The sequence below is a fragment of the Salmo trutta genome, chromosome 3 (genome assembly GCF_901001165.1).
Source record: "Salmo trutta chromosome 3, fSalTru1.1, whole genome shotgun sequence".
NCBI lineage: Eukaryota > Metazoa > Chordata > Actinopteri > Salmoniformes > Salmonidae > Salmo > Salmo trutta.
In genome coordinates, this window is record NC_042959.1 from 46446060 (window position 1) to 46473957 (window position 27898).

The 27898-nt window shown below is 43.7% G+C and overlaps 1 protein-coding gene and 1 pseudogene across 2 annotated transcripts in view; one reads left to right on the plus strand and one right to left on the minus strand.

Annotated features, from left to right (window-relative positions):
• The window catches only part of LOC115176227 (teashirt homolog 1-like), a 30609-nt gene extending 9453 nt beyond the window's left edge, over window positions 1-21156 (minus strand). The window contains exons 1-2 of one of the 2 annotated variants that reach the window (XM_029736099.1): window positions 21079-21156; window positions 18745-19317 (exon numbers count right to left, since the gene is read on the minus strand). In XM_029736099.1, the coding sequence (XP_029591959.1) occupies window positions 18745-18784 (40 nt within the window). In that variant the 5' untranslated portion in view covers window positions 18785-19317; window positions 21079-21156. Of the gene's footprint in view, window positions 1-18744; window positions 19318-19474; window positions 20061-21078 lie in introns of those variants that run through there. The other variant, XM_029736092.1, reaches the window with a different exon arrangement.
• A 28-nt stretch (window positions 21157-21184) lies between these two features.
• LOC115176243 (prostaglandin reductase 3-like) lies at window positions 21185-27436 on the plus strand (annotated as a pseudogene).
• Window positions 27437-27898: the final 462 nt, after the last annotated feature.

Below are 27898 nucleotides of genomic sequence, written 5' to 3' on the forward strand. Positions count from 1 at the left end.
AATGTAGGCCTACGGTCGTTCATGGGGAAACATATGTGCAGTGGGGGGGAATAACACAATAAGAGCCTATAGTCCCAGCCACAAAACTACTGTGTAACTGTGTCACACTGAGCACTACTGAGCAAAATAGGTTGTTACTGAGTAACTCGCTCTAACCTCTACTCCACCGCTGCGGGTTGGACTGAACCAACAATTTAATGTCATGTGTACGTCCCAAAATGCAATTATTACAGGAGGGGAGGAGGAGAGAAGAGAGTGGAGACAAAAGGCAAAGAAAAACGAAGAGGAGTGTGATGAGTAGGAGAGAGAGAGAGAGAGAGAGAGAGAGAGGAGAGAGAGAGGAGAGAGAGAGAGAGAGAGAGAGATGAGAGAGAGAGAGAGGAGAGAGAGAGAGAGAGAGAGAGAGAGAGAGAGAAAGAGAGAGAGAAAGAGAGAGAGAAAGAGAGAGAGGGGAGTAGGAGGGGGGATGCAGGCCATAAATCAAAAGTGTGGTGACGGTAAATAACTGCGGCGAGGCTGTAACTACCTGCCATCATGTGACCCCAGGAGAGCGTTCAGCGCGAGGGAAACAGGGGTCTCGCTGATAAATCCCCTCCAACTTTTACTGCATAACATTAAAGGACATGTCACCCTCGCAAATCACTCCGGCTCTGCGTTGGAGATGGAAGTAGGGAGTTCAAAACAGGCTCTATTTGCATGTTGTAGCTCCAACATTCCAGAGGAGTGGATATTGGATAAGAAAATCCCTCTCTGACTTGGGTGTATTAACTTGAAAGTACAAACACTTAAAGACATGCTCCAGAACCTTGGCGAGTAGTAAATCTTTTTTAAACCTCTTGCTTTGGGCTGGATTTCTCAATGTGTAGTTCATACTAGAGGTTGACCGATCGGCATGGCCGATTAAGTAGGGCCGATTTGAAGTTTTCATAACAAATCGGTAATCGGCATTTTTGGAAGCTGATTATGGCCGATTACATTGCACTCCACGAGGAGACTGCGTGGCAGGCTGACCACCTGTTACGCGAGTGCAGCAAGGAGCCAAGGTAAGTTGCTAGCTAGCATTAAACTTATCTTATAAAAAAACAATCAATCTTAACATAATCACTAGTTAACTACACATGGTTGATGATATTACTAGTTTATCTAGCTTGTCCGGCGTTGCATATAATCAATGCGGTGCCTGTTAATTTATCATCGAATCACAGTCTACTTCGCCAAACGGGTGATGATTTAACAAAAGCGCATTCGCGTCAGGGTATATGCAGCAGTTTGGGCCGCCTGGCTCGTTGCGAACTGTGTGAAGACCATTTCTTCCTAACAAAGACCGTAATTAATTTGCCAGAATATTACATAATTATGACATAATATTGAAGGTTGTGCAATGTAACAGCAATATTTAGACTTAGGGTTGCCACCCGTTCAATAAAATACGGAACGGTTCCGTATTTCACTGAAAGAATAAACGTTTTGTTTTTCGAAATGATAGTTTCCGGATTTGACCATATTAATAACCTAAGGCTCCTATTTCTGGGTGTTTATTATGTTATAATTAAGTCTATGATTTGATATTTGATAGATCAGTCTGACTGAGCGGTGGTAGGCAGCAGCAGGCTCATAAGCATTCATTCAAACAGCACTTTCCTGCGTTTGCCAGAAGCTCTTCGCAATGCTTGAAGCACAGTGTTGTTTATGACTTCAAGCCTATCAACTCCCGAGATTAGGCTGGCAATACTATAGTGCCTATAAGAACATACAATAGTCAAAAGTATATGAAATGCAAATGAGATCGAGAGAAATAATCCTATAATTCCTATAATAACTTCAACCTAAATCTTCTTAACTGGGAATATTGAAGACTCATGTTAAAAGAAACCACCAGCTTTCATATGTTCTCATGTTCTGAGCAAGGAACTTAAACGTTAGCTTTTTTACATGGCACATATTGCACTTTTACTTTCTTCTTTTTTTGTTGCATTATTTAAACCAAATTGAACATGTTTAATTATTTATTTGAGACTAAATAGATTTTAGTTATGCACTGTATTAAGTTAAAATAAAAGTGTTAATTCAGTATTGTTGTAATTGTCATTATTACAAATTTCCCCCACGTGGACCAGCCCCCTAGCAATTCGAGTTCCAGCCAATGAGCTTCAGCCCCTCGCCCTTTGAGTGACAGCTAGCAAGATGCACACAAAGCAGAGAGATGGAGAGAGAGAGACAGACAGAGAACAATGACGTGGTGCACATATCTGCACAGACAGTATGTGACCTAGTAGACCATTTTTGGGGGGACACTTTTGGCTCGTGAGCACTACTTTCAGAACTACTGGCCAAAAAGTATACAAAAGTACCTGAGAAAGTCTTTAAACCAGAGATCATAATCATTAGGTAAATATGGTGGACCTCAATTAAAAAAAATAATCGCTCAACGTGGTGGTGTTGTTCGTTTTTTAAAGATAGGGGAGGATACAGGTAACAGAGAAATCCTAGCGTTTGAATCCCACTGTAACTGCATTGTAATATTCAAATGCTGCACCCGGGTCTTGTTCGTAAGGCATCAACTGGAAGCAGACGGACTGAAACAGGGAGGGACTACCTTGACTTCTCCAATAAGAAAGGCTCATTTTCACTTAGTGTTGCAAAACAAGGTCTGTTGAGTGCTCTAATGAACAGGACCCTGCTAATGCAAATTCAGCACCTGCTCTATCTCTTCCAGTTCTACCTTACCCGAGCATGTGTCCCAAACGGCACCTTATTCCCTACATGGCGCACTACTTCATAGGAAATAGGGTGCCATTTCGGACGCGGCCCATCGCTAACTGACTTCACCTGCACTGACTCACAGGGAAACTTGATAACAACAGTCTGTATTTATTTCCTTGTTGCCCATCATATAAGATTTACACAAGTTAACAATATCACCAACAGAACGACACAGAGGTTCAAACTGGTCACTCCTTGGCAGTTGAAACACACATGCTTTCTGTCATTTAATAACGCTCTCTTTCACACACACACACACACACACACACACACACACACACACACACACACACACACACACACACCCTTTTCAAGCAGTGTGCCAGGCATCTGCTGTCACACGACCTGTCTCAGAGAACTAAGCAGAGACAGACACTGTCAACTTAGAGTGCCTCAAATGCCCACCTACGAACAGGCGAGGCAGGAATGAAGGCAGCCTCTCCCTCCTGGTATAATTTGAGCTAATCCGCAATAGGAGATAGTCAAGTTTATGGCATATCTGGCTAACAGCGTCAGTCACCGGCAGCTTTTAATCTCATATTTAGACCCGTTTCCATCACGGGCTGACGACAAAAGCAGCCGCACAAAGTGTGATTACCTTGCCTATTTTTACATTTCTGCATGACTTGACTTCTGATAATGGCGAGGATTTCAAACAGGAGAAAGAATACACTTAGATTCCCTTCTTAGTGAAGGAAAGAAGGTAAGTTATGGCAGGCGACTGGCTATAGGAGAGGAGTGAAAAAGGAATGTTTAAAATGTGAGCTGTACACCGTGTGTACAAAACATTAGGAACAACTTCCTAATATACAGTTGCACCCCCTTTTGACCTCAGAACAGCCTCAATTCGTCGGGGCGTGGACTCTACAAGGTGCCGGAAGCGTTCCACAGGGTTGCTGGCCCATGTTAACCCACAGTTGTGTCAAGTTGGCTGGATGTCCTTTGGGTGGTGGACCATTTTAATACACACGGGAAACTGTTGAGCGTGAAAAACCCAGCAGCGTTGCAGTTTTTGATACACTCAAACCGGTGCGCATGGCACCTTCTACCAGACCCCGTTCAAAGGCACTAAAATCTTTTATCTTGCCCATTCACCCTCCGAATGGCCCACATACACAACCCATGTCTCAAGGCTGAAAAATCCTTCTTTGACTGGCTCCTCGCCTACATCGACACTGATTGAAGTGGATGTAACAAGTGACATCAATAAGGAATCCTAACTTTCACCTGGGTTCACTATTTCATGGAAAGAGCAGGTGTTTCCAATGTTTCGTACACAAAAAGTGGAGGTTAACACAGATACACTAACACACGCAAACTCACGTGCACAAGAGCAAACAAACACACACACACACACACACACATGCACGTGCACACGCACCCTTCCTTTTCAGTGCCAAGGTTTACACCCTGTGGTGTTTGCCCTGCGCTGTTGGCCACATGACCGCATGCATTTGAATGTCGGGTGGAGTGCATCCCTCCTCTTTATCCAGAGAGAAGACAAGAACCATAAAAGACGACACACACACACAATGAAGGCTTTTACCCGAGGGACTTAGAGGGGGGGTATGCCGGGGTGCAACTCTGGCGGGGGTAGGTACTTTCAGGGCACAAGGCAGAAAACCAGGAGAAAACCAACCTACGCATAACAAGAAAATACCTCCTGAAAACATCTGGGAGTGGGGTAAAGTTAAAGGCGTAAAAAAAAAAAAGAGATGAGGTGCTGATTTAGTTGACGAGTCTCTTTCTCTCGGTCTCCCCCACAGAGAGTGGTTTTTGGTTCGGCTCTTCCATAGAGGAGTGACCTGGGAGAGAGGAAACAGACAAAGGGAAAAAAGGGGAGACAGCACACGGATCCTAATGAAGCCATAAATCAAACGTCCGATGAGAAAAGACTCCGAAGGAGGATCACATCGCCGGGGATCAATGGAGACACATCCAAAGGAGGAGACAACAACAGCCTGGAAAAACACACACACACACACAAACACACACACAGCTAGATGGACACAAACGAGCGCATTGCAAGTACACACAGGCTGAAATACAGCCTCATAAAACACACACACACACACACACACTTGAACATACACACACACACACACACTCACTCACTCACCAAGGCCCAGACCAACTGAGACACGTGCTTGTCTCTAATCTATTCAACTTCCTCGCACATTGTCGTCCCCCCACCCCCTTACTACCCAGGAGGGCTCCGAGTTACACCTCCACGCTCAATCCCTCTCGTCTAAATAATATTGGCCGTGATAAATGGCGCCATAACTCTGATATCCACAATCAATCTCTGCTTTAAAGACACATCCATCTTCTGTAATGCTGATGGGGAGGGGGGAGATCCAGGGGAGTGCGAGGGGGGTGGAGGGGGAGGAGGAGCCGAGGGAAGACGTGACTGTTTTCCTGACCTCCTGGCGGGGGACTAAGGCGGGGGGGACGGCGGGGCCCGGTGGAGGCGGGCCACTGAGTGATGTCTGTCAGCTCACATCTGGCTGGGAAAATAAATTAGGCTTATGAAGACAAATGAAAAGGGCTGTTCCTGCCGCCACCGCCGAGACACGGGGCGAGAGTGAGAGAGCAGGAGAGAGAGAGAGAGGGAGAGAGAGAGGGACTAAATAAAAAAAGAGAGCGAGGGGGAGAGAAGCAAAGCAGCCATTAACGTAGTCACGCTGCAAAGACGCAGAGCTCACTTAGTCAAAACCTTGTCCTTCTCTCTTCTCGCCCTCTCTTCTATTTTCCTCTCTTGTTCTCAGTCTTTGAGTTGCAAGCCAGGAACATTCTAGATGGCAATATGGCCGCAGTACGAGGAAGATCAAAGACAAGACACTGAGTCCTTCCTTTCTACCTCAGTGGTTGTGCAGTGTACACACAGGGGGGGGGGGGGGGGGGGGGGGGGTCTGGAGATGCATGGGGGAGAGGGGGGAGTGAACTAGGGCTGGGAATCGCCAGGGACCTCACAATACAATATTATCACGATACAATATTATCACGATACTTAAGTGCCAATATGATATGTATTGCAATTCTCACGATTCTATATGTATTGCGATTCGATAATTAGATTGTATTGCAATTGCAATTGGATGTTCCAAACATATTGCTCACATATGTCTGCTGCAGAGGGACAAAAGAGAGCCATGATAACGTTTTGAGCAGTCATGGAAATAAAAAGACGGAGAACAAGCTATGAAGGAAAAAATAAATGGTGTTTTGGTGCAGGTACTGTACAGCCAACTAGTGCAAAGATAATATTGCGATATTGTCAAAACGATACGATATACTGTCAAATAGAATATCCCGATATATAACTGTATCAATTTTTTCCTCCCCATCACAAGAGTGAACTATCTCTGACTTGTCGGAGGGGTCGTCACTCAGCCGCGCCACAGTGAATATTCCCCCCTAACGACGTAGCGCGTCTTTTAACGGACGGACAAAAGCAAAGAATCTCTCACTTTTCTTCTCTCCCCTCCCACCATTTCTTCCTCGTTCTATCTATCGAGCTTCCTCCCTCCCTCCCTCCCCCCTCTCTCTCTTTCTCTCTTTTTATTTTCTCTCTCTCTCTGTCTCTCTCTGTCTGTCTGTTAGCCACCTAATGCTGCTCTGGGTCGGAACTTAATTATTAAACGGAGATGTCCACACAGCCTTTTTAGGTTGTTCTGTTCTCCTCTCCTCCTTCCTCTTCCAGCACCAGAGAATATTATGCACCTACCACCTAGCCGCTGCTTCTGCTGCTGCTCCAGTCAAAATCTCTTTCCCTTTCTTACCCAAGTTACATTTACGCTAAGTCATAAGGTGCGCGACTGAGGTTGTTATCAAGCTTTGCCACGGTGCGAGAGCAAACACTTCAATGAATCATAAACTAGGCTTTCAGATTATTTTCGGAGGGTTTTACAGATTAGAAAATGCCACTATCAAAGCCCTGAAAATTACACCAAACCAGTGTGACAACTTGGAAGATGAGTCGCCAGTTTAAAGGCATTTGCGTCCGTTTACGCGAAGAGTTTGTCACGTAACTGGCCTAGCATATGCTTCCTGTTGCCATACACTTCTATAGCATCACTCACAAGAGAGGGTTGTGACTCAACAAGGCCAGATGTAGTACTAGCCCTACTGTAAACACTATCTGCTATAGCTTAAGTTGCACTAACAAAGCATCAGAGAGAACCAAAGTAGCGCTGTGATATAGTGCAGCATTTTGACAGGGGCCCTCCCACACACCCCAATCTGTCTCTACAATAGAGGAAATGAGAAAGAAAGAAAGAGAGCGAGAGATACAGATGCAAAGAGAGAGAGAGAAAGAGAGAGAGAGGAGAGAGAGATACATAAATAACAGAGAGAGAGAGAAAGAGAGAGCGAGAGAGAGATACATAAATAACACAGAGAGAGAGAGAGAGAGAGAGAAAGAGAGAAAGAGAGAGCAGACACCTAAGCCCTGCCTGGTGCACCGTGTCCCTGCTTCCCTGCCACACCAAGGTGAGTTTGTTTATTGATTCTGGAGGCGTCTGGTGATGGTGTTCTAACCCTGTTGAGGTGGCCGGTGGGGGTAGAAGAGGGTAGGGGTGAGGTGTTTGGTAGTGCTGCTAACCCCAGGGACCTCACTGGGGGATGACAGCCTGGGTAGGAGATAATCACTCTGTCAAACAACTCCGGCAACAGCAGGTAACGAGTGACACACACAAACACACACACACACACAGACGTAAACACACAGACGCACAGAAACACACACACACGGACGTAAACAAACACATACCAAAATGAGATACTGGGAGACGATGTTGTAGACCATAACAAGAGACAAAAACCCAAAAGTCATAAGTAGTTACTAGTATGTTAGTGACTACAGCGAAGAATGATGTGGGAGGAAGGGGGGCAGGCAGGGCCAAACCATGCTTAGCACTAGTAACAGTACTTTAAACCTTGAACAACAACAGCAACCCCCTGAGGAGTTACAGTGAGACACACACACATACTCCACAGCTGAGTACAGGCAGGGCCCCTGTGTGTGTGTGTGTGTGTGTGTGTGTGTGTGTGTGTGTGTGTGTGTGTGTGTGTGTGTGTGTGTGTGAGAGAGAGAGAGAGTAGTGCAGCATTGGTGTTGGGAAGACAGAAAACATTACAGGACCTTTTTTTGGCACCAGGCGAAGCGAGGAGAGCGAAGGGGTGAGGAAAGAGAGAGAACGGCGGGGGCGGAGTGGAGACGTAGAGGGGGATGGGGGGGTGAGCGTTGGAATGAACTCTCTCAGGCTTTGTGGTGCACGTTTCCCAAGGCCCCGGCCTGGCCCCTTTGATAAATGACACATGTCATTCTGTCAGCCCGTGACACTGCAGCTGGGAGGCCCTGTGATGTATGGCTCTGCTGAAAAAGGAAATCAACTTCTCTCTCTCTCTCTCTCTCTCTCTCTCTCTCTACCTCTCTCTCTACCTCTCTCTCTACCTCTCTCTCTACCTCTCTCTCTACCTCTCTCTCTACCTCTCTCTTGTCCTGGGCCGAGTGCATGTTCTTTTTTTTATGAGGATTTAAGTTCTTTAGCCCAGTAAGCCTCCTCCTTTACTTTCCCTCCTCCCCCTCCCCCCCCCCCCCACTGCTCTTCTCCCTTCTCTCTTTCCCTGACACAGGCATGCTCAGAGACAGCTAGGTTGGGGCCTGGCTTGGTTCTCACTCACACAATGACACAGCTTATAATGATGTACTAATCTAGTAACTCGAGGAAGGGCACTGCAGCGTCTGAGGTGAATCGAAGATTTATGACAGCGAGGAAGTAAACAAAGTACGAACATAGCGGGGCCTTAGCACATTCCGGTTATTCAGGATGACTGTCTCCCTACTGGGTCCTCTGTCATGCATCTGTCCATGAAAAGAACAACGCTGTAATAAACGTGATCCCACAGAATGAATATACACCGCATGCAATAACTAATAGCTCTGTATATCTGTTTGATGATCACACTCCAAAATAGTTTGGGGGGGGGTGGAAAACTCTCTCCCTCCCTCTCTTTTTCTCTCTCTAACGGCTGACCTGTTATCAGTTCTCTGGCGATTTGACAGCCAACAAACCCCATCGTTTCAATCAGCTGTGACAGAGGAAATGTTTGAGTGTCACCTCTCAATCGTCATGCGACCAAAAGCCAGTACAGAAAAACAAAGTGGGCGGGAATAAACTTTAAATATTGACTGATTCAGGATCAGTAGTTCAGTAGATATCATCCAACCATGTGGCTGACTGAAAAAAAAGACAGCCAGATAACGCAGAGGGATCCTTTGACGTCCTTCCTGAATGATGAGGTAGAGTGAGAAGTGACTGATAAGAGATCAGTTCGTGTCTGTCAGAAATGTCAGGAATGAGGAACGGGAGAGGACCAGATTACAGGCACCAACGCAGGGTATTCATCAACAACGGATTCCACGCATTATTGGTCCACTGAACCACTACAACATTAAAAGAGTTCACAACGTGTTGCTATGGGGACCAGCTACTTTGACTGAGGGGGGGAGGGAGAGAGAGAGAGAGAAGAGAGAGAATAGATAGTTAAAGCACAGAGAGATAGAGAGAGAGACAGAGAGAGCACAGAGCTAGAGAGAGCAAACAAAAACAAGAGTCGTCTAGCGAGAGGGCCCGGGCGGGCCACCTTGGGGGTCGTGACCCACGGATAACCCCATCAGATGTGCACTCTGGCTGGGTGCTAGCAGGGAGAGGGGCGGGAAAACAAGGCATCATTAGGGCTGAGTGATGAGCCCCTTGCCATGTTTGACCTCCTCCTTCAGTGACTACGGGGCTGCAACGCTCCACCACAGGACCACACTGCATTTATAAATACCCGAGGGCCTTCTCTCTCTCACTCTCACACACACACACACACACACACACACACACACACACACACACACACACACACACACACAGAGGGAGAGAAACAAACAATGCCTAAGCACACATAAACACAATTCCTGAGCAACACGCTACTGAGACTGACCCCACACACCCGTAGCAGCCCTGCTAACAGCATAGCATGCCTGTGTGACCCGCCACATATCGGCTGTTTTTCCCACGAGGCACCACCACTGACCGACCCAACAAACACCGTTGCCTTTAGCTAGCATAACGTCATTCATACGCCCAGTGTGTTACGGTTACAAACACACTGAGGCCATTGTTAACATTTTGTATTTGTTTAGTTGTTTTTTTTTGTGGGGGGGGGATTTTTCACTTTTAATCACAGAAGAGGAAGTGGTGGGGAAAGGAAATAGAGAAAAAAATGAAAACAAAAAGGCTAGTGTATGCTGGTCGCGCAGTTCAGAGTGCGTATATAAGCGACCGTACAGGGGCAGGTCGCTAAACGACGCAGTCCACAGTGTCAGACTCCATGGTTGATCATGGGAGGCTAAACAGAACCCTAAATACACATCATGGGCCCAGCGTTGCTGAAAGTCCTAGCAATAGAAATCGACTGATTTGAGTCAAAGTGCCTTAGTTTCAGGTGCTTCATCCCGTCTAGTAATTCTATTTCTGTGGTTCCCGGTACCTCTGCTCCCTGAGCCTCCGTACGCTGTGTGTTTGCCTCAATTAATCATCCCAGTGGTTATACTGTGGTAATAATAAAACAATCTCCATGATCACACACACAAACAACATTTCAAATTGCTATCATCCATCTCACCTACCCCTTTAAGAGCAGGGGGTTGTACCTCGCACCCCCCTGACTAGGCTGGCCGCTGGAAAAGATGATGGTAAAAAAAATAAAAAATAAAGTGACTCGGCTGCCAAAACGCGTAAAGGCGCCGGGATCAATGCACAGCGGACCGCCGCGACGGGAGCTGCTATGTAAAACACTGCCTTAAGTCAGCCGCATCCGGTTAATATTTAATCCCTCCATCCATCTCGGCGCGAAGCGCTGCTTCCCTTTAGCTTTAGCTCTGCCGTTTACTTTGATTACACACAACCGTTTGGGGGGAGAGAGTGATAAGAGAGAGCACATCCGATTTGCATGGGGATGGAATATGGAATAAAACGCAAGTTTGGTAATAGCTCGGAGCAGTCTGGGGCCAGTGTGAGAAATGGAGGGAGATAGAAAGAGGGAGAGGGGAGACGGTTAGAGAGAGAAAGAGAGAGCGAGATAGAGAAGGGGAAGGCCCGAGTAGGAAAAGGTGAAGCACAGAGGCTATAAAAAAAAGCTAGCATTTCACTTGGAGGGGAAGCCTTCTTTAAAACAATGAGATATGCAAATACAACGGAATGGAAAAATAACAGTGATAGTATCGTCTCTTTCCCAGTTATTTTCTAGGGAGGAATTTCCAAAGGAATCAGCTCCCACGTGAGCATGTAAATCTCCATAACTGAATATTCCCAGCGTTGTCTCAGCTCTCTTTCGACTTCTCTTCTGTCACAGATTGTCTATTCCATGAAGGCTGTTTATAAATGGTTTTAGAATATTCATATTCTACATCCCATACTAGGTGTTTAACTGGTTTGACAATACTGTGTAATATGTATGTGATACATACTCAGTCTCTCGACAAACGTGTATGAGACTGTGTTGTCATCAAATATATTTTATTTGGAAAAACAATCATTCAGAATGTAGTAGAGGTGGTACAATACAACATGACATTCACACACCTACAGTCATACTGTTCAGCTCCCACTTTCATCTATGTTCTCCTCTCTCTCTCTCACACACACACACACACACACACACACACACACACACACACACACACACACACACACACACACACACACACACACACACACACACACGCGCGCGCGCCTCCAGCTAAACTATCCCAATGACAAACAACACACTTCTCTGCAACCCCTACTACAAGAGCTGAGCATAGTCAGCGAAGAGGGCATTTTACCAGTCATGCCAATGACATCATTTCCTACAACTCCCAGCAATGCCCTCAGTAATGATGAGGGGGAAGCAGTATGGGTCTCAGAATGACTTCCTCCCTCCCTGTCTTTCAAACATCCAACTACTGTACACTCAACTAAACTCCTGCCAACAGTTGGGGAAAAAAATCTGTTTCTTTAACTTTTTTTATTTTTTCTCTATATATATATATATATATATATATATATATATATATATATATATATATATATATACACACACACACACACACACACGTGCCAACCATAGTGAAATGGATTGGGACGAGCAGTGGGGTGTGTGTTAGATGTGAGTTAAAGCATCATTTAGGGAGGAAATAAGCCTTCACGACTGCCAATGACAAGTGTTCATTTTCTCACTCATTGAACAGAGCTAGCCACTTTACAATGTGTGCGACTGTGAGATTAGCCTGTCCTGAAATAGAGAGAGGGGTAGAGTGGGAGAGGGGGGGGGTCAACGAAATAGATGGTGAGGAGGTTTAGTCGCTCTGTCAGAGGGAAGGTTTGCCAGTCTGACTTTGGTCCCACAGGTACTCTACACACGATAGAGGCCACCCGGGCCGACACACATCCCTCAACACACACCTCTCCCAACTACCTCGGTGAGGCCTGGTGAAGAGGAGGATCATGGGAAGTCCTTATCTCTGGCTAACATCACCCATCGGGCGCCACAGCCCTCCACGGACCGAAGGGCGCAATAATTACTAATACAGCACTTTATCGATTGGCGCGCTCGACGGCGCCCCTTGTTTTCGGGGGTCTCCTGCTAGGGGGGCTAAGCAAAGTGACACGGGTAAAGTGTTGCTTCTTTCACATGCCGACAGCTGGGCGAGAGAGGAGGGGGCCGCCCTGGCCCACTCCACCCGGCAGTAATTCTTAATTGACACCTGTCAGGATAATGGCGGCAGTCACAGCTGCTGCAGGAGAATTTGTCCATCGTCCCGTTCATCTGTCAGCTTTAATACCCGTCCTGTGGAACTGCCCCCCCTCCAGCCCTGTTGCTGCCTGCCTAGCTAGTAACTACCCCCGTCCTTCTTTCCTCTCCTCCTCACCCCTTTTCTTTCGTTCTTCCGGCGATCTACATACTGCCTTGTTTTAAAAAGTAAAAAAAAAAATATATATTTTTTTTAAAAAGGCTATCTGAAAGGGTGGGGGAGGTTTGAGTACTGCCCTCACGCATACTCTAAACGCAGGGCCCAACAGAAGGGATACACTAGTGCTACAACGACTACTCTTGGCATCAGCATTTATTCCACCAAAACACACGCATGTTCCTACTCAGAGGTTACGGAGAGCTTTAACTAACAAGGTTGAGAAAAGAGGAGAAGACACAATGAGAGAGAGGTATTTGAGCTAGTAAGATAGGAGGGAGTGTGAGGGAAGCATGTTAGAAAGAGGGAGGGGGTAAGAAAGATAGGGGGAGAGAGATAAGATGGACGTGAGAGAAACAAAAAGAGGGAGGAGGAGGACGAGCGCGAGGGTGTCCCTGGGTAGGATTCGGCTCCTCTGTAGTAGGCCCATCTTGTTTGTCTGTTTGTTTGTTGGCATCAAAGCACTTGCCTCTCGTTCTCCGTGCTCGTCCCCTGCTAACTGATGTAATGAGTGGGTAAGCTACATGTTTTTCTGCGCCGAGAAATTGAAATACTTATTAGACAAAATATTCTGTAATTGCTCATCTTTTATTGATGGCAGAAACATGTTCAATTTGACTGGTACAGACTTCCCATAGCACTGCCAAGCCTCTCGAGGAGGAACACTACCACTGATCAAGAGAACACATGTACTCACTGGAAATAGTATACTTTACTTAACTACATTTCGGATTATCAAAAGAATACTTTCATGTTATTGGACTTCTCTCAAATGATGAACCAAATAAAGCGGCAACAATTTTACAATAATTTGCTGTTAAAACCACCTAGACCCGCTGTAACTACTACAAGGAATACAATAAGTCTACTCAGCATTAACTACTATCTACAGAATAACACATGTAACAAAACGTGACTTTAACATCAAAAGAAACACAAATTCATTGAAATATTTATTAGTACAGTTCCTGTGCTGCATTTACTCTTGTTCTCAATCCAATTAAAATTCCATACAAATAACATTACTAAAATACTTTCATGTAAAAAATTTTTTAAAGAAGTAAAAAGTAGAATAACGGTGACAAAGCAAACAGAGAGGACTGGGCTAGTGAATCCAATCCCAGAGGATTGCCTTTTCTATGTTTGACGTTGTTTTCTTTTCTGTCCCCACAACCCCACTCCGAGAGACATTTTGCTCCCGAGCAACAAAGCACATCTGGCTGCTTTAATGATATGATTTCCCATCATACTAAGCCACCCCCATTATGACCTCCCACCGTGCCACAGTGTGTGTGTGTGTGTGTGTGTGTGTGTCTACAGTGCAGTGAGGGCGACATTCTTCTGATGGTAGCTTCGTGCCCTGAGGGCAGCTTAGTGAAAGAACGAGAAAGAAAGAGAAAAAGACAAGATGAGCTTAAACATGATATGAAATGTATCCTCAGCTTCACACATACACATACAATACACACAAAAATATGTATGGTTGTATGGCTTAAAACACTTACAAAATATATTCCCAAAGTCTACTACTCTCATATGCCTTATATCTGAAATATAGTTGTCACTACTAAACACACACAACTCCAGCTATGGCAGTAGAGGTTGGGTGACTGAAGGCGTTAAAAAAAGAGAGCTGAGCATGTTTGACCTTTGACTGGCTCAATTCCCAGATGCAAATTTAACTATTAGCCTCAGAGGGTGGCAGAAGAGCAAAACTGGCTATCGACGAAAGAAATCGATGCCACCTGCTAACGACACAGGCACTCCAATTAAAGTAACCTCTAGTGAAGCAGAGAGAAGAGAGCCTGACCGCCAAACACGCACTCAGGGAACTGTTACACACACACACACACACACACACACACACACAGAGAGAGCACAGAAAACCCCCCTACTGTATATCACTGTACATTAGTGATACGTATGTGACGCTTGTGTGTCCTAGTTAGCTTGGAGTCCTTGTGTTACTAATATGGTAAACAGAGTGTCAATGTACTGCCCTCTCGCATACTCTAAACGCAGGGCCCAACAGAAGGGAGACACTAGAGTGCTACAACGACTACTCTTGGCATCAGCATTTATTCCACCAAAACACACACAACAGCACACGCACGTTCCCATTAAGAGGCATTTAGGCATATCTTTGCACTCACAAATGTCATATTCACGTCTCCTTAGAAATGTTCGGTGTACACAAAAACACACAATTCTAACGACGACAAACGTTTGACGTCTCAGTCGACTTCAGAGAAAGAAAGCGTGTGAAACATTATCGCTTAACATTTCCCTGACCTTGACTAAATTGTCCACTACATTTGCACGCACCTCCAAAAACAAATCTTTATGTTCTCCGGGCTTCCAGATTAATATCATTTTCAGATTGCTCCCAAAATATATTTTTTTGGCAGACAACTACAGGGAAATAAAATGGAAAAAAATACACCTTGTGTAAGACGGTCCTCCTCAGGCCGTTGATTTAAGAGTGGGCCACATAAATCTCGGCATGCTGATTATTTCGAGGGCAGAATATCACGTAACAGCATCGTCAAGTTAGAGCACAAAGGTCGTTGTGTAATCTTAGCTACCCCGGGCATGCTAAACCATTAATCCCAGGGCACTGGGCTTCTTAACCCACTCCAAATATACTGGGAGATTTGTTTTTTTTTAACCAGGTTTCTAGAATGCCCCCTAAACACAAGAGCGGGAGAGATACATTTCCCACACATTAAGACTAAGGCTATACGTGGTTTAGACATGAAGACGTTAAAAGGTGTTGTGTGTGTGTGTGTGTGTGTGTGTGTGTGTGTGTGTGTGTGTGTGTCTCCCTCACTGTGCTGCTTCAAAACGTTTACAAAATGTACCATCAAATTAAAACGCCTACCAAATAAAAGCTATACTTTGCATACTAGAATTATGTTGCATGAACATATTAACGTATTAATATCATTTCATTTTCCACCGACCAAATTTTGTGCAAAAATACCCCCCCCCCCCCCCCCCCCCCCCCCCCCCCCAAAAGAAATGTTCTGGAAAACTTTTCCCGCCTTATAAACCTTCACAAACCCTCAAAACTAGAATTGTCTTCTTACGCACAGTAACAATCCTATGGGATATTAAGAAAGACAATTACAGGAGTATGGCGGTTATTCTAATATATAAAGGGAAACATAAACATCGCACCGCCATTTGATGCAGGAGTGTAGCCGACGTGTGACGACGCGGCCGATTTTGGTTCGGTGCGTCTGGCCTTTATTACGTCGTTAAAGGCAGAGGATTAGGGAGGTCATTAAGAGGTATTGTCTCCCCCGACATGATTAGTCAGGTAGCAAAGTCCATTTGTCACCTGCGCGAGCAAATTGAGTTGATACTGCACTAGGGGCTACGGGGACTGTATAATATCAACTTGATCACATCAAGGCAGCTGCGGACTTGACACCTTACTGAATTTGTCAGCATTAATCGTTAGGGCCTGTCACAAATCCATCAGGTTTACAGATAATTAGGGGCCTTCTCTAATGAAGCCCAGAGATGAAACCTTATCGTTTCTCTCGGATAATGAAGAAGCCTCTATCCCTGGGAAAAGAGATGTTTTTCTCCCCAGACTACTGGCTCTGACTAGCTGAGACGCACAACCCTCCAATTTAATGAAAGACAACGTCACTCTTCTCTTTTTCTTTTTCCTACATCGCTCCTGTCCTCATCACCATCAACTGAAACTGATATTAAAGGGCAAAATGAGGCCTGAAATAAAGTGACACATATACACACTCTTACCAACTGCCTTAAATACACTGTAGGATATAAACCGTAGCTCATCTTAAATGACAGGATATCTGAAATAAGTGGAGTAGATCTTATGGTTTTCCCATGACACTACGTATACTGTATATGGCCCCATTTATAACCGTTAAAAGTTCTCTCACACACACACACAAACAAACCCACACAGAAAGTAAAAGGCCCTATATTAAATGTTGCTCTATTCTACCCCCCAACACTAGTGAAAAATAAATACAAATAAAATGTGTCCAGACATGTCTCCTCGTGGTGCTCCGTTCAGCCCTCCTCTAAAAAGGTCTAGTCCTGTACCCCTGGGGTTCCACATTTGTTTTGGTTGAGCCTGGCGTCAACCCTCTCAGTGAAAATATAACTCACAGCAACCTCTTTTCCCGATGGTCGCTCGAGCACTCATTCTCTAAACCTCTATTACCATGGTACTACAATGGCGATACTCCGTCGACTCACCCTCTCTACTTCCTTATAGGCTACAGAGTACCAGGCATGGTTCAGTAGCTACTAGCTAGCATTGAAACACTGGACCATCATGCTTTAGCTGAGTGTGTGTCAGTAATTTTGTTAAAGGGGAGGGTTGGAGGGTGCTGTTATTTCCAACAAATTGTCATGATCATGACAGAATGGAAACACTGCCGTCTGCCAAATTGTGATTGACCATTAAAAAGGGCCATAATGTATAAGCCGGTCAATGACAGGCAAGCAGATCAATAGGGCCATGTTGAGGGGTCAAGGTGATGGCGTGTTTTCGTGTAAGATCTGATCTGTTGGGAACAGCCTATATGCGATCCTATAGCCTGCTACCCAGCTTTTTTTTTTAATGTGATACAAGACAAGAGACGAATCAGATGCTACTCAACAGTGAGTATAAAGCATAAGACTGCTATTCAACACTGTGTGTCAGAAGCGTACGAACTGAAGAGAGAGGTACTAGTTGAATACTCTTCCCAGTCAATCCAGACCGACTCCCCGTCATTTGGAGCCTATTTAAAATGATAAACCTGCCGAGTTCAAAGTCTTCGCTGCCCGGCCCTCCCGTTCGGTCCGCTTTACACCTCATATTTCAGAATCTCTTTAAAATTCTATAACGGTCTTTTGTTCACTCCACTTGTTAGTGCCTAACTTCAAAGGCTGCGCCTCATTAGCACAGAGGTGGAAATCCCTGTCACTCATTTACATTTGTTTAAAAGTGGCTTGAAAAAGAGATGAGAGTCGAAATCCAAATCACTAGACCTCAAACTTGTGTTTCGACATCTGGTTTATCAGTGGTTGTTAGATAGTAAATACTACAGTCCTGTGGATATAGACAAGGACTGCATTGGTAAAGTGTTCTATAGGGATGAGAGGAGAGTGTGCATTTGGATAAGAAGTGCAAACCTCCGTGTCTTTTACCCAGACCTGGGTTAATGTCGGTAGGCTAGTTCAGGTGCCCTAATTAATTAGGATTTAGTCCTTTCTGTGATCCTCAAAACACTTCCACCCCCTCCCTCTTCCATTTCCTTTCTTTCTCTTTCTTCCCTCTAGTATTTTCTCTCGAAAACAATAAAGAGATAAGGATTTCTCTCCTTTTAAAAACTTTTTTCCTTCCCTTTTTTTTAAGACAACAGGGGGGGTTGTCCTTTGAGTGGCTAAATCGGTAAGGAGCATGCGTGTCTCCATGGAGAGATGAATTGATGTTTATCAGGGATGAATAGATCAAAGGCTGCCACATGACAGGCGATCAATCACGCATCAAATCAATGATGGCAATCCTCTAATAAAACCGAAAAGAAAGAAAACCGGCTCTGGCCAGTTTTTTCTCCCCCTCTTTCGAAGTCAATTATTCATTATTACTCGCTCTTTTAACACTGCAATGAACCCCAATAGAAACTCTACCTCTAACGTTACGTTTATCTAGCTACCTAAGTAGTCGACTTTTCTGGCAAGTGAACACATTAGGCCTACCGTGTCACTACAAACGTACCGTGGTTTACTGAAATCATACGGCAAAATAGAAAATAATAATGCTCAACTAATGAAGATGCGTTGAAGGTGAAACTTGTTTTTTTTAGGCTATTACATATGCATAACAGGAGAAATGTAAAAGGGAAAAATAACACTTTTAGTGAAAAATAAAAAAGTCCAACATTTTATCTCCATTTAGTAAGAGACGGTGAAAATGAATGAATGTGTGCGCTCGTGCTTACCTGCTGATCGCCTGGGTTCTTGCTGCTTTCTCCTCGGCATAGTGACCGTCACGTTCCACCGTACTTTTCATGCAGGAATCAAAACAATAAGTCTGTCAGTGGAGAAAAACCATCCCGAAGCTTTTTTTTTCGGAAATAACTGTCAACAGTTTTTCTATTAGAATGGTTTGTTTCTTTTGTAATTGTGGGCTTATGCCAGACAACCTGAAACGGCCACGATATAACTAAATATGTCCTTTAGGCCTACGAATAGAAACAAATGACTGAAGATAAAGGACAAACGAAAAAAAAGGGGTTGTGTGATATCAAAACGATGCACGAATTTCGCCAGCTCATAACATGTCTATCAAAGATCATCTTTCCTCATCTCTGTGTGTCAGAAAAAGAGGCAGACATCGATGCCAAGTTTCAGTCACTCCCCTACTGCCATAGGTGGCTATATGGCGGTGTTGGGGCTACTTTGTATCGCCTTCACTCCAAAATAAATAAACTCTGATGGTAAACAAATAAGTCCAGTGTGAGCGAACACCTTTGAAATGTATTTCCGTGGAAGGCTGCGCTTCAAGCTCAGATCTGAAACAAAGCAGAATTGAGAGAAAATAGACAGGCATTAGATGGTTAATGTCAGTCCGTCACCACGCCACCTAGTCGGATCAAGCCTCGCCGTCAGCGGATACTTTTCTCCCCTCTCTAGTTTGAGTCGGGGTGGTAAGTTAGGGATTCTACTTACATTTCTAGTCGTGAAAATAATTATTATCAGGCGCCGAACAAGGAATGTGCAGGTGGTCGATGTGGTGCGGAGCCTGCGACTAAAGAGAAACAAACAAGGTGCAGGCATCCACCCTCGCGGAGAGAATTTTTCTTCTGTAAACTCCAGGGAGTGAACCGAGGTCTCGTCTGCTCCTCCGGAAAAAAAATGAAACACAGGGAATCGAGAAGCGTTTCAGACAGTCTCAACTGATAGACAGACGCATCGAGTGGCTTTTCCTGCTTCATTTTTACTCCTCCCCTCGCGCTACAAGCGTCACCCTGACAGTAGAACCCACCTGTCAATCTTTTTAATTGTCTTGTTTTTCCGCTGATTAAAATTGAACTGACTGACAAAGGAATGCTTGCATCAGTAGGCTAATATCAAATTGTTGCTTTGAAATATTGATCCATAAACTTCATGCGGAATGTTATTATGTCAATTAGTCAATTTTTACAAAACTGTTACTAGGTTAGGCTATATTACTACAATTAGCTAATCATCATCATCATCGTATGAAATAAACTTACACCAACTTTATTTTGCCTGACATGTGCTATCCTATGCCAAACCCAACATGGCAATGGTTTGGACTTGCATATTTTCGGAACATTCGGACTGAAGTTTCCTAATATGAGAGCGCCATCATTTACGCATGCTTGAGGAGAAAATATATTCTGCAGATGATAGCCTTTTAATGGTGCTTGTTAATACCTTGAATGGTTGTGGTTGGCACTGGCTGTATTGGCAATTCTTTGGCTTTTTTGTGTGTACAATCGTTGAGGATATGTTTGAGACTACGATTGATTTGTTTCACCTTACTAGGAAGTGTGTCATGTCCAGGAAGGGGAGGGACTCCAAAGAATACAAGCCGCTACAGTGACAGCTTGGCTGCTGCTACAAGGTTGCGCCGTGCTATAGCCTAGTTATCATCAAAGCAAACATTCCAAAAGCACGTTATTGCGTGTCGATCTTATGCGACAAAACTGCGCTGGTAATATTGTTTTAATTGCAATGCATCATTGCATTGGCGTGGCCTACCCTGCTACGTGAAGAAAGCCTAGCATAGGCTAACGATAAGCATATTGATATCAATGCCCAGCCAGTGCCCGTGAACTTTGTCACATATTCCCTCCCTGGTGCAATGTCCACCTCTTTCTTATTGAGAAACGGTAAGAGGGTGTTTTCAGTAATCGGCGGGGGGTGCAGAGGAACCGATGCACTTTCTAGAGTTCATTTCGTATCGCGCCGCTTCATTATAGATTTGTCATACTCCACGCACTTCATGGATTTTAAAGGTTCCTCGATACCGAGCTCCATGAAAAAGCTGGTCGTAACGAAGCTTAGCCAGAATTTCAGACGCCGTTGCCTTGCAAACTGTTCCAGTCCCGACACCCGGCGACGGGGACTTGCTTGTCAGAAATCGGTAAGTTTTGGTTAGAAATTGGATACAGAAGGTTCCCATTTTCCGCGGGTGCGTAGCCTATACCCTATGGATAGACTATTCCAATATTGGGCACATTTTGGAGCCAGTATCTTTGATAAACTATTTGGTATTGTTTTCAAGTTATGAAAGGGTCTCTTACCTCGGTTAGAATAGCCTTATCCATCCCCATCGATATTTGTAGCTTACTTGCGACCATTTCAGGAGCGAGCAAAATACGTGAGAAATATTTCCAAGTTCCGCCCCTACATTTGTCTATCAATCCATCTCGGCATCTCGCTCTGTCCTGTCTCCTTACGTCACGAACCTGCAAACAGAAAGTCATTGGGGGGATAGACTTGCACGAATAGATGAGGAGATGGAGAAACAGCTTTGCATGGCATTTGGGGCTGCGGCAGGATCATCATTTTCCGCTGCATAAAACCAATGCGTAAGACTCAATATATGTCTGTCTGATTCAAAGCAAGATATTTACAAATGTTGATTACATTAACAGGTTACTGTAACAGAGGAATGTTGACTACTTAATCTAACCGGTTATTTACTACAATTTAAGTCAAAGAGATATTAAAATGCTGGTGTAGCCTATTAGAGCGTAGTTGATCAGTGACAGTGAAATAAAGGCAGGGTCTTGCATTATGGTTGAGACCAAGGACGTAGTAGCATAATCTAAAGATCAAATAGCTTTTAACGTTTACAGAAATGGTCATATGTAGCCTAAAACTTTTTCACAGGTTTGTTTTGTGTGCGTAATTTTGTATGCGTAATTTAGGAAATAAAAAAAATTGTATTGTCTTGTCTGTCATTTATAATTAGAAAATGTGTAACATTGAATTATAAATACAATTTGCCATGGAGAAATAGTCTCTCTCTCTCTCTCTCATCTTGGGAAAGGAAAAGAACTGTTGATGCAGTGGTAGGTTATGTGCTTTGCCCTCTCCCCCTCCCGAAACTGTATGGCATCACATATTGTTCAATATTTTAATGTAGGCCTATGCCCTTATACCTTTTTAACAATTCTTTGTTGTCTGTAATGAATCACTATCGTATGAGTTGGCCTGGATTCATCAGCTGTGGTCCTGCTGCTAATAACTAGGCCTCAAGCACCTTCAACTGGAGAAAAAAAACAAGTTAAAGGGCCTAGTTATTAAGGCATATTTCTTGATATGGCTTATTTATTTGTTAATAACTACATCAGAAAGGCCAATTCAATGGTCTCAATGCAGAGCTTCGGAATTAGCAGAAATATCTGTGATGTCGCATTTAGGCCTATGTCGGCCTTGTATTGTATAAGGCCTGCTTGGTTAAGTTCTCTGAGGTGGGAAGACAGTTGCACAACAGCCTACTGTAGTCAAAGGTAATTTAATTGCACATATAGCCTTCTTTTATGCATTATTAACCAGAATTTGTTTGACTCATTTTGAGATTAAATTGAGATATGCATTAATATCATGTTTCAGTGAGCGAGATTATTGTGCATTCAAAGTTGCACATTTTTAAATCAAGCATCTTTAAGAATATCAGCCCAGTTCATTTTAGTTTTGACCTTTGAACTTGCTCTTCTTTAATGCATGGTGATTCAGTACTGTTGGTCCATTATGAGAGATTCAGGTTCAAATCTTTACTGGTACGGAATAATTCAGAAGGGCTGGAAAAGCAATTTGGAAAGTATAGTCAAACCTAGATGTTTTCCTATATTTAATTGGAGACATTTATTTGTAACTAAACCGGGCTGGTACATTTAAGTGCTAAAAATGCAAATGCGACATGCACAATGATGAGTCGCAACAAAGATTCTTCTGGAGGATAGAAAATTATTTATTTATACATTTCTTTCACACAAGGATTTTTTCTCTCTCTCCATGTCATCAACTGAGATGAAAACAGTTGTATTTTTTTCATGTCGCGGCAAAGAAATATACAAGATTTAAAAGTGCAGTTTGTTCTTGTGTGTCTCTCAAGACAATGAATCATGACATCATGCAATGTGTTTTGTGATACAAACCTCGTCCTGTCACTATAAGGTGGGTGTTTTTTCCAAGACAAATGGAATCATTGCCAAAACAAACCAATGTTTCCTTCCCGAACGATGTCACAGATATTTTCTAGAGAATGGAAGTGAAATATTTACCTTCGCAGACATGACTGTAGGCATTCTGAAGTGCTCCTCTTATGTTATTATAACATGAGCTACTATCATGTTATTATCAAAATTCCGACAGAAGAACATCACTAAAGTATCCTATACCGACGTTAATAATTGATTTTAATGCTATGTAACAATTGTTACTCACTCTGAACTGTCATTCACTTATATTTTTCCTTCTCTGTTCCATTCCATGCAGATTTGTTGGAATCAATGCCTCGGACATCAACTACTCAGCAGTCCGCTATGACCCTATGGGGAAGCCACCGTTTGACGCCGGGTTCGAGGGCATTGGCGAGGTGGTCGGACTCGGCCTGAGTGCCAGCGCACGCTACACCATTAGCGACACCGTGGCCTACTTTGCCGATGGGGCCTTTGCGGAGTACACGGTGATACCCATGATCAAGACCGTACCCGTACCCGCGGTGAAGCCAGAGTTCCTCAGCCTGCTGTTAAGTGGTGCCACGGCCTATATCGCCATGAAGCGATCTGGTGAAGGGCGAGACGGTGCTGGTGACGGCCGCTGCCGGTGGCACGGGACCGTTTGCTGTGCAGTTCGCCAAACAGGCCGGCTGCCACGTTGTGGGCACCTGCTCCTCCAACGAGAAGGCTGGCTTCTTGAAGACCGTTGGCTGCGACAGGCCCGTCAACTACACGTCCGAGGACCTGAGCGCCACGCTGCGCAAAGAGTACCCACAAGGCCTGGACGTAGTCTACGAGTCCATAGGTGGCAGAATTTTTGACATGGCGGTCAACAATCTGGCCAATAAGGGTAGGCTGATCGTGATCGGGTTCATCTCAGGGTACCAAATGGCATCAGGGGTCCCAACTGTTAAAGGAGGGACTCTGCCCATGAAGTTGCTCCAGAAGTCAGCTAGCGTGAGGGGGTTCTTCCTACCTCACTTCCTGTCTGACTACAAGGAGACGATGGGAAGCATGATGCAGATGTTTGCTAAAGGGAAGCTGGTGTGTGAAGTGGACTGTGGCGACATGGCCCCCGAGGGCCGTTTCGTGGGGCTGGAGTCCGTCTTAAGGGCTGTGGACTACATGTACGCTGGGAAAAACGTGGGAAAGGTGGTGGTTGAGGTGACTCCACCCTCGCTGGACAGCAAACTGTGATTTGCCTTAATGTGAATGCACTGTAATTCTCGAACAAATCCAATGTATGTATGTATAATGAAATGAACAATGAAAATACATAATCTAATGTATGCATGTACATTGAAATGAACAATGTAAGTATAAATGTTGAAGGCAAATTACCCGAACTGTGACAATCTACAGTACTCTGAATTCAATATATTTTTGAACAGTTTATTTCACCTGAGTATATTTAGATATTACTGAAATGTTGTTCTGTTAGAGACCGTTCCTTGTTAATGTCTTAATGATTAGCTGTACTTTATTCAATACAAAGTCCCAATAAATGGACATAGTACTTGTAGAGCGAAGATTGCTGGTGTAACAACAAAGGTTCTCTCAAGAAAATAATGCTGTACCCCTCTAGATCAAATGCCTCCCTCGTGCTATCTCGCGCACACGCTCGCCTGTTTAATTTGCTCTGTGCGCAAGACTAGAGCTCACTAAAATGTAATCATATTAACACTTGTATTGACAGTAACTAGACCCGTGGCTGCATTGACTGTCCACAGCTTACGCATGATTACTGCACTCCAGACAATGTAGCAGCCTATCAGCTGAACTTGTCCCTCTGTTTACACAGCTGAGGACAATATTGCATAATGATCACATTTAGTGTTACCAGTTTAAACCTCTGTCATACTTTTGGAAAATAGGCTTTAGCAGGCCCAAAGCAATTGACCCGTTTAGTCCCACACACACGCACACACATACACACACACACACGTACAGTATACATAAACAGATTACACATTCATATAATTAATAAATGATCTTAAATCAACAGAAAATATTGCACCTTTCTCGATGTATTGTAGATGTACAGTAGGTTTTAAAATGGCTAATTTTGAGGAGTAATTACATTTATCATGTGTAATTAACTCTCAAAAACCTGATTACATTATTTATCTCACATTCTTGATTTTAGAATCACATTTTGTTGTGTTTTGTTTTAGTAAAATCTGTATATACTTGTCGGAACTGAATGCAGCATCAGGTGTGCTTGGTATTTTATAGCATGTTTGTGGCTGACAGAAACAGCGTTCATATAATCCATCTTTCCATTCACATGCCCCAAGCTGCCCATAATAAAAAATTAGTCCAGCTAACCAGAACTTGGGGTTGAAAATACCATTAGTTTTTCCCACAACAAGCAGAAACCCACTTATATTGAATGTATTGTGGAATGCCCTCTGAGGTAGGCCTACGTTTTTCTTTCTTCTTTTTCTTTTTTTTTTGTTACCGTGAGGAGGTTCCACTTGATGTTTTGGATTCTCTTAAGCCAATTCACTCATTTAATTTTTTTCTAATTTAAATATAGAACCCTTTTAGGCTAAATATGTCGCCTATATTAGAGGCGAGGGTAGATGGGATACTAGGTGGGATACAATCGCCATGGAGAAATGCCTTATCTTACATTTTCCATATTAATTCTAAAACTATTTACAAGTTAATGTGGGTGTTATTCTGTGGCCTTTTTTTAAGAAGTGAAAAGAGGTAATTAAAACGTCTCTAAGACAATACGTCATGTATCAAGCCTAGGAACACAAAAACAAACACCTGTTTCCACCTGGGAGGGACGTCTGTGTGTTCATGCACTGTGAACATGCAATATCCTCCTCCAGGTGGCCACTCAAAAAAGATCTCAGTGTGAAATACGTTACAGGTGTGACCCCAGCGTGCAAAGCCGCTACCTTCGCCAGGCAGGCAGCTCAGGAAATCAGAAACATACCCACCAGCCTGAAAACCATTTGTACCTGTACCAGTGTGTCTCACACACACACACACACACACCCATATGTATTTTTGTAGATTGGTTCTTATTATCTTTAGTATTTTATTTTTATTTGAAGGTCCTCTTTGATTTCTACCCCTGTGTTAAATATATAAATGAAGTGATCCATCTCTGCACCCAGCATTGTAAGTGTTTGATAACAGTGCCACTGTACAGCAGAAATGAATGTGAGCGACCTGAAAGCTATTGTTAAGGCAGATGCTCTTACCGCTCATAAAATGTATTGTTCACTCAGTCATTCTAATGCAAGAGCATGCTCTCACACGCTAGTCGCACAAAGGTGAGAGAGGTGATACAATTGAATGTTCACTTGAATTTACCATGCTTGAGTACTGTTGCGTGCGTACTCTGGATAGAGGTACGGACTGTCAATGTGTATCTGTCTTCAATGACCAACCGAGGCCTCACTCTGGTCCTCCGGGGCCCACCTGTAGCAGCCATGATTAGTGCGCATTCACAGTCCAATTAAAAGCACAGGACAACCTGGAGAAAACAACTCATTTTATTTAATTGGCTTGTAGCTGTTAGCAGGCTCTTAACAAACCATATAGACACATACCTGTTGTAGTCACCTTCTGAGGTATATGACAAATGTTGGTGGAGTGACAAACATGTTTTGGAAAAGTGTAGCGTTTCTCAACGTAGTTTGAGAATATTAGTTATTTTTTTATTTTCATTGCTTCGACTATAGTTAGGGTTTTTGAGATACAGTATATTACATCCACCTTAAACCTGAGTATAGCCCTTAAACCCTAAACGTAAGATTGAAAAGATTAGAATATGGTCAACGTGAAGCAACCACAATTATGTGAGAAAAGTATAAATGTCCAAAAGTGCATGTCATGAATAGTTGTGATACTTGGTTTGCCAGAGGTCTGTGCTTTGTGCATTTCGGATACACACCCAAAATGGGATCTGTGACCTTTTTACAGCTTTACTTTCAATTCAATTGAACCATATAACTGTTGATTAAATTACTACATTGAAAATACCGTCAACAGTTTAGTGAAATGCCAGTGTTGTAATACATCAAATCAATTTGATCAGCTGGGTACTCTATATATTCAATCAACCTCAGTGTTACTTTAGGCTCTGCCATCCATGTTCCTATACTGGCACACCTAACATAGACATCGTTCTGACTGTGTGGTCTGGTATAACCTGGTGCCTTAGTGGCTGACTCTGTCATGGCTCAGGTCCACTCTCAGTTACGAAGAGTCACTAAGAGTCACTCAGACCCCTCAACCACCATCATTCCTCCCCCTGTTACAAAACCCCAGTGAACTAATTAGTCGATGCACACCCAAACACTGTAAGTTAAGGTAAAACAGGTGACTTTCCGATATTTAAAAAAAATATATAATAATATGTTACTTTTACTCATGTTGTATTGCATAGAAACAAACTCAGCAAAAAAAAGAAACGTCCCTTTTTCAGGACTCTGTCTTTCAAAGATAATTCGTAAAAATCCAAATAACTTCACAGATCTTCATTGTGAAGGGTTTAAACACTGTTTCCCATGCTTGTTCAATGAACCATAAACAATTAATGAGCATGCACCTGTGGAACGGTCGTTAAGACACTAACACCTTCTAGACAGGCAATTAAGGTCACGGTTATGAAAACTTAGGACACTAAAGAGGCCTTTCTACTGACTCTGAAAAACACCAAAAGAAAGATGCCCAGGGTCCCTGCTCATCTGAGTGAACGTGTCTTACACATGCTGCAAGGAGGCATGAGGACTGCAGATGTGGCCAGGGCAATAAATTGCAATGTCCGTACTGTGAGACACCTAAGATAGCACTACAGGGAGACAGGACGGACAGCTGATCGTCCTCGCAGTGGCAGACCACTGGACTGAGGGCTTGTAGGCCTGTTGTA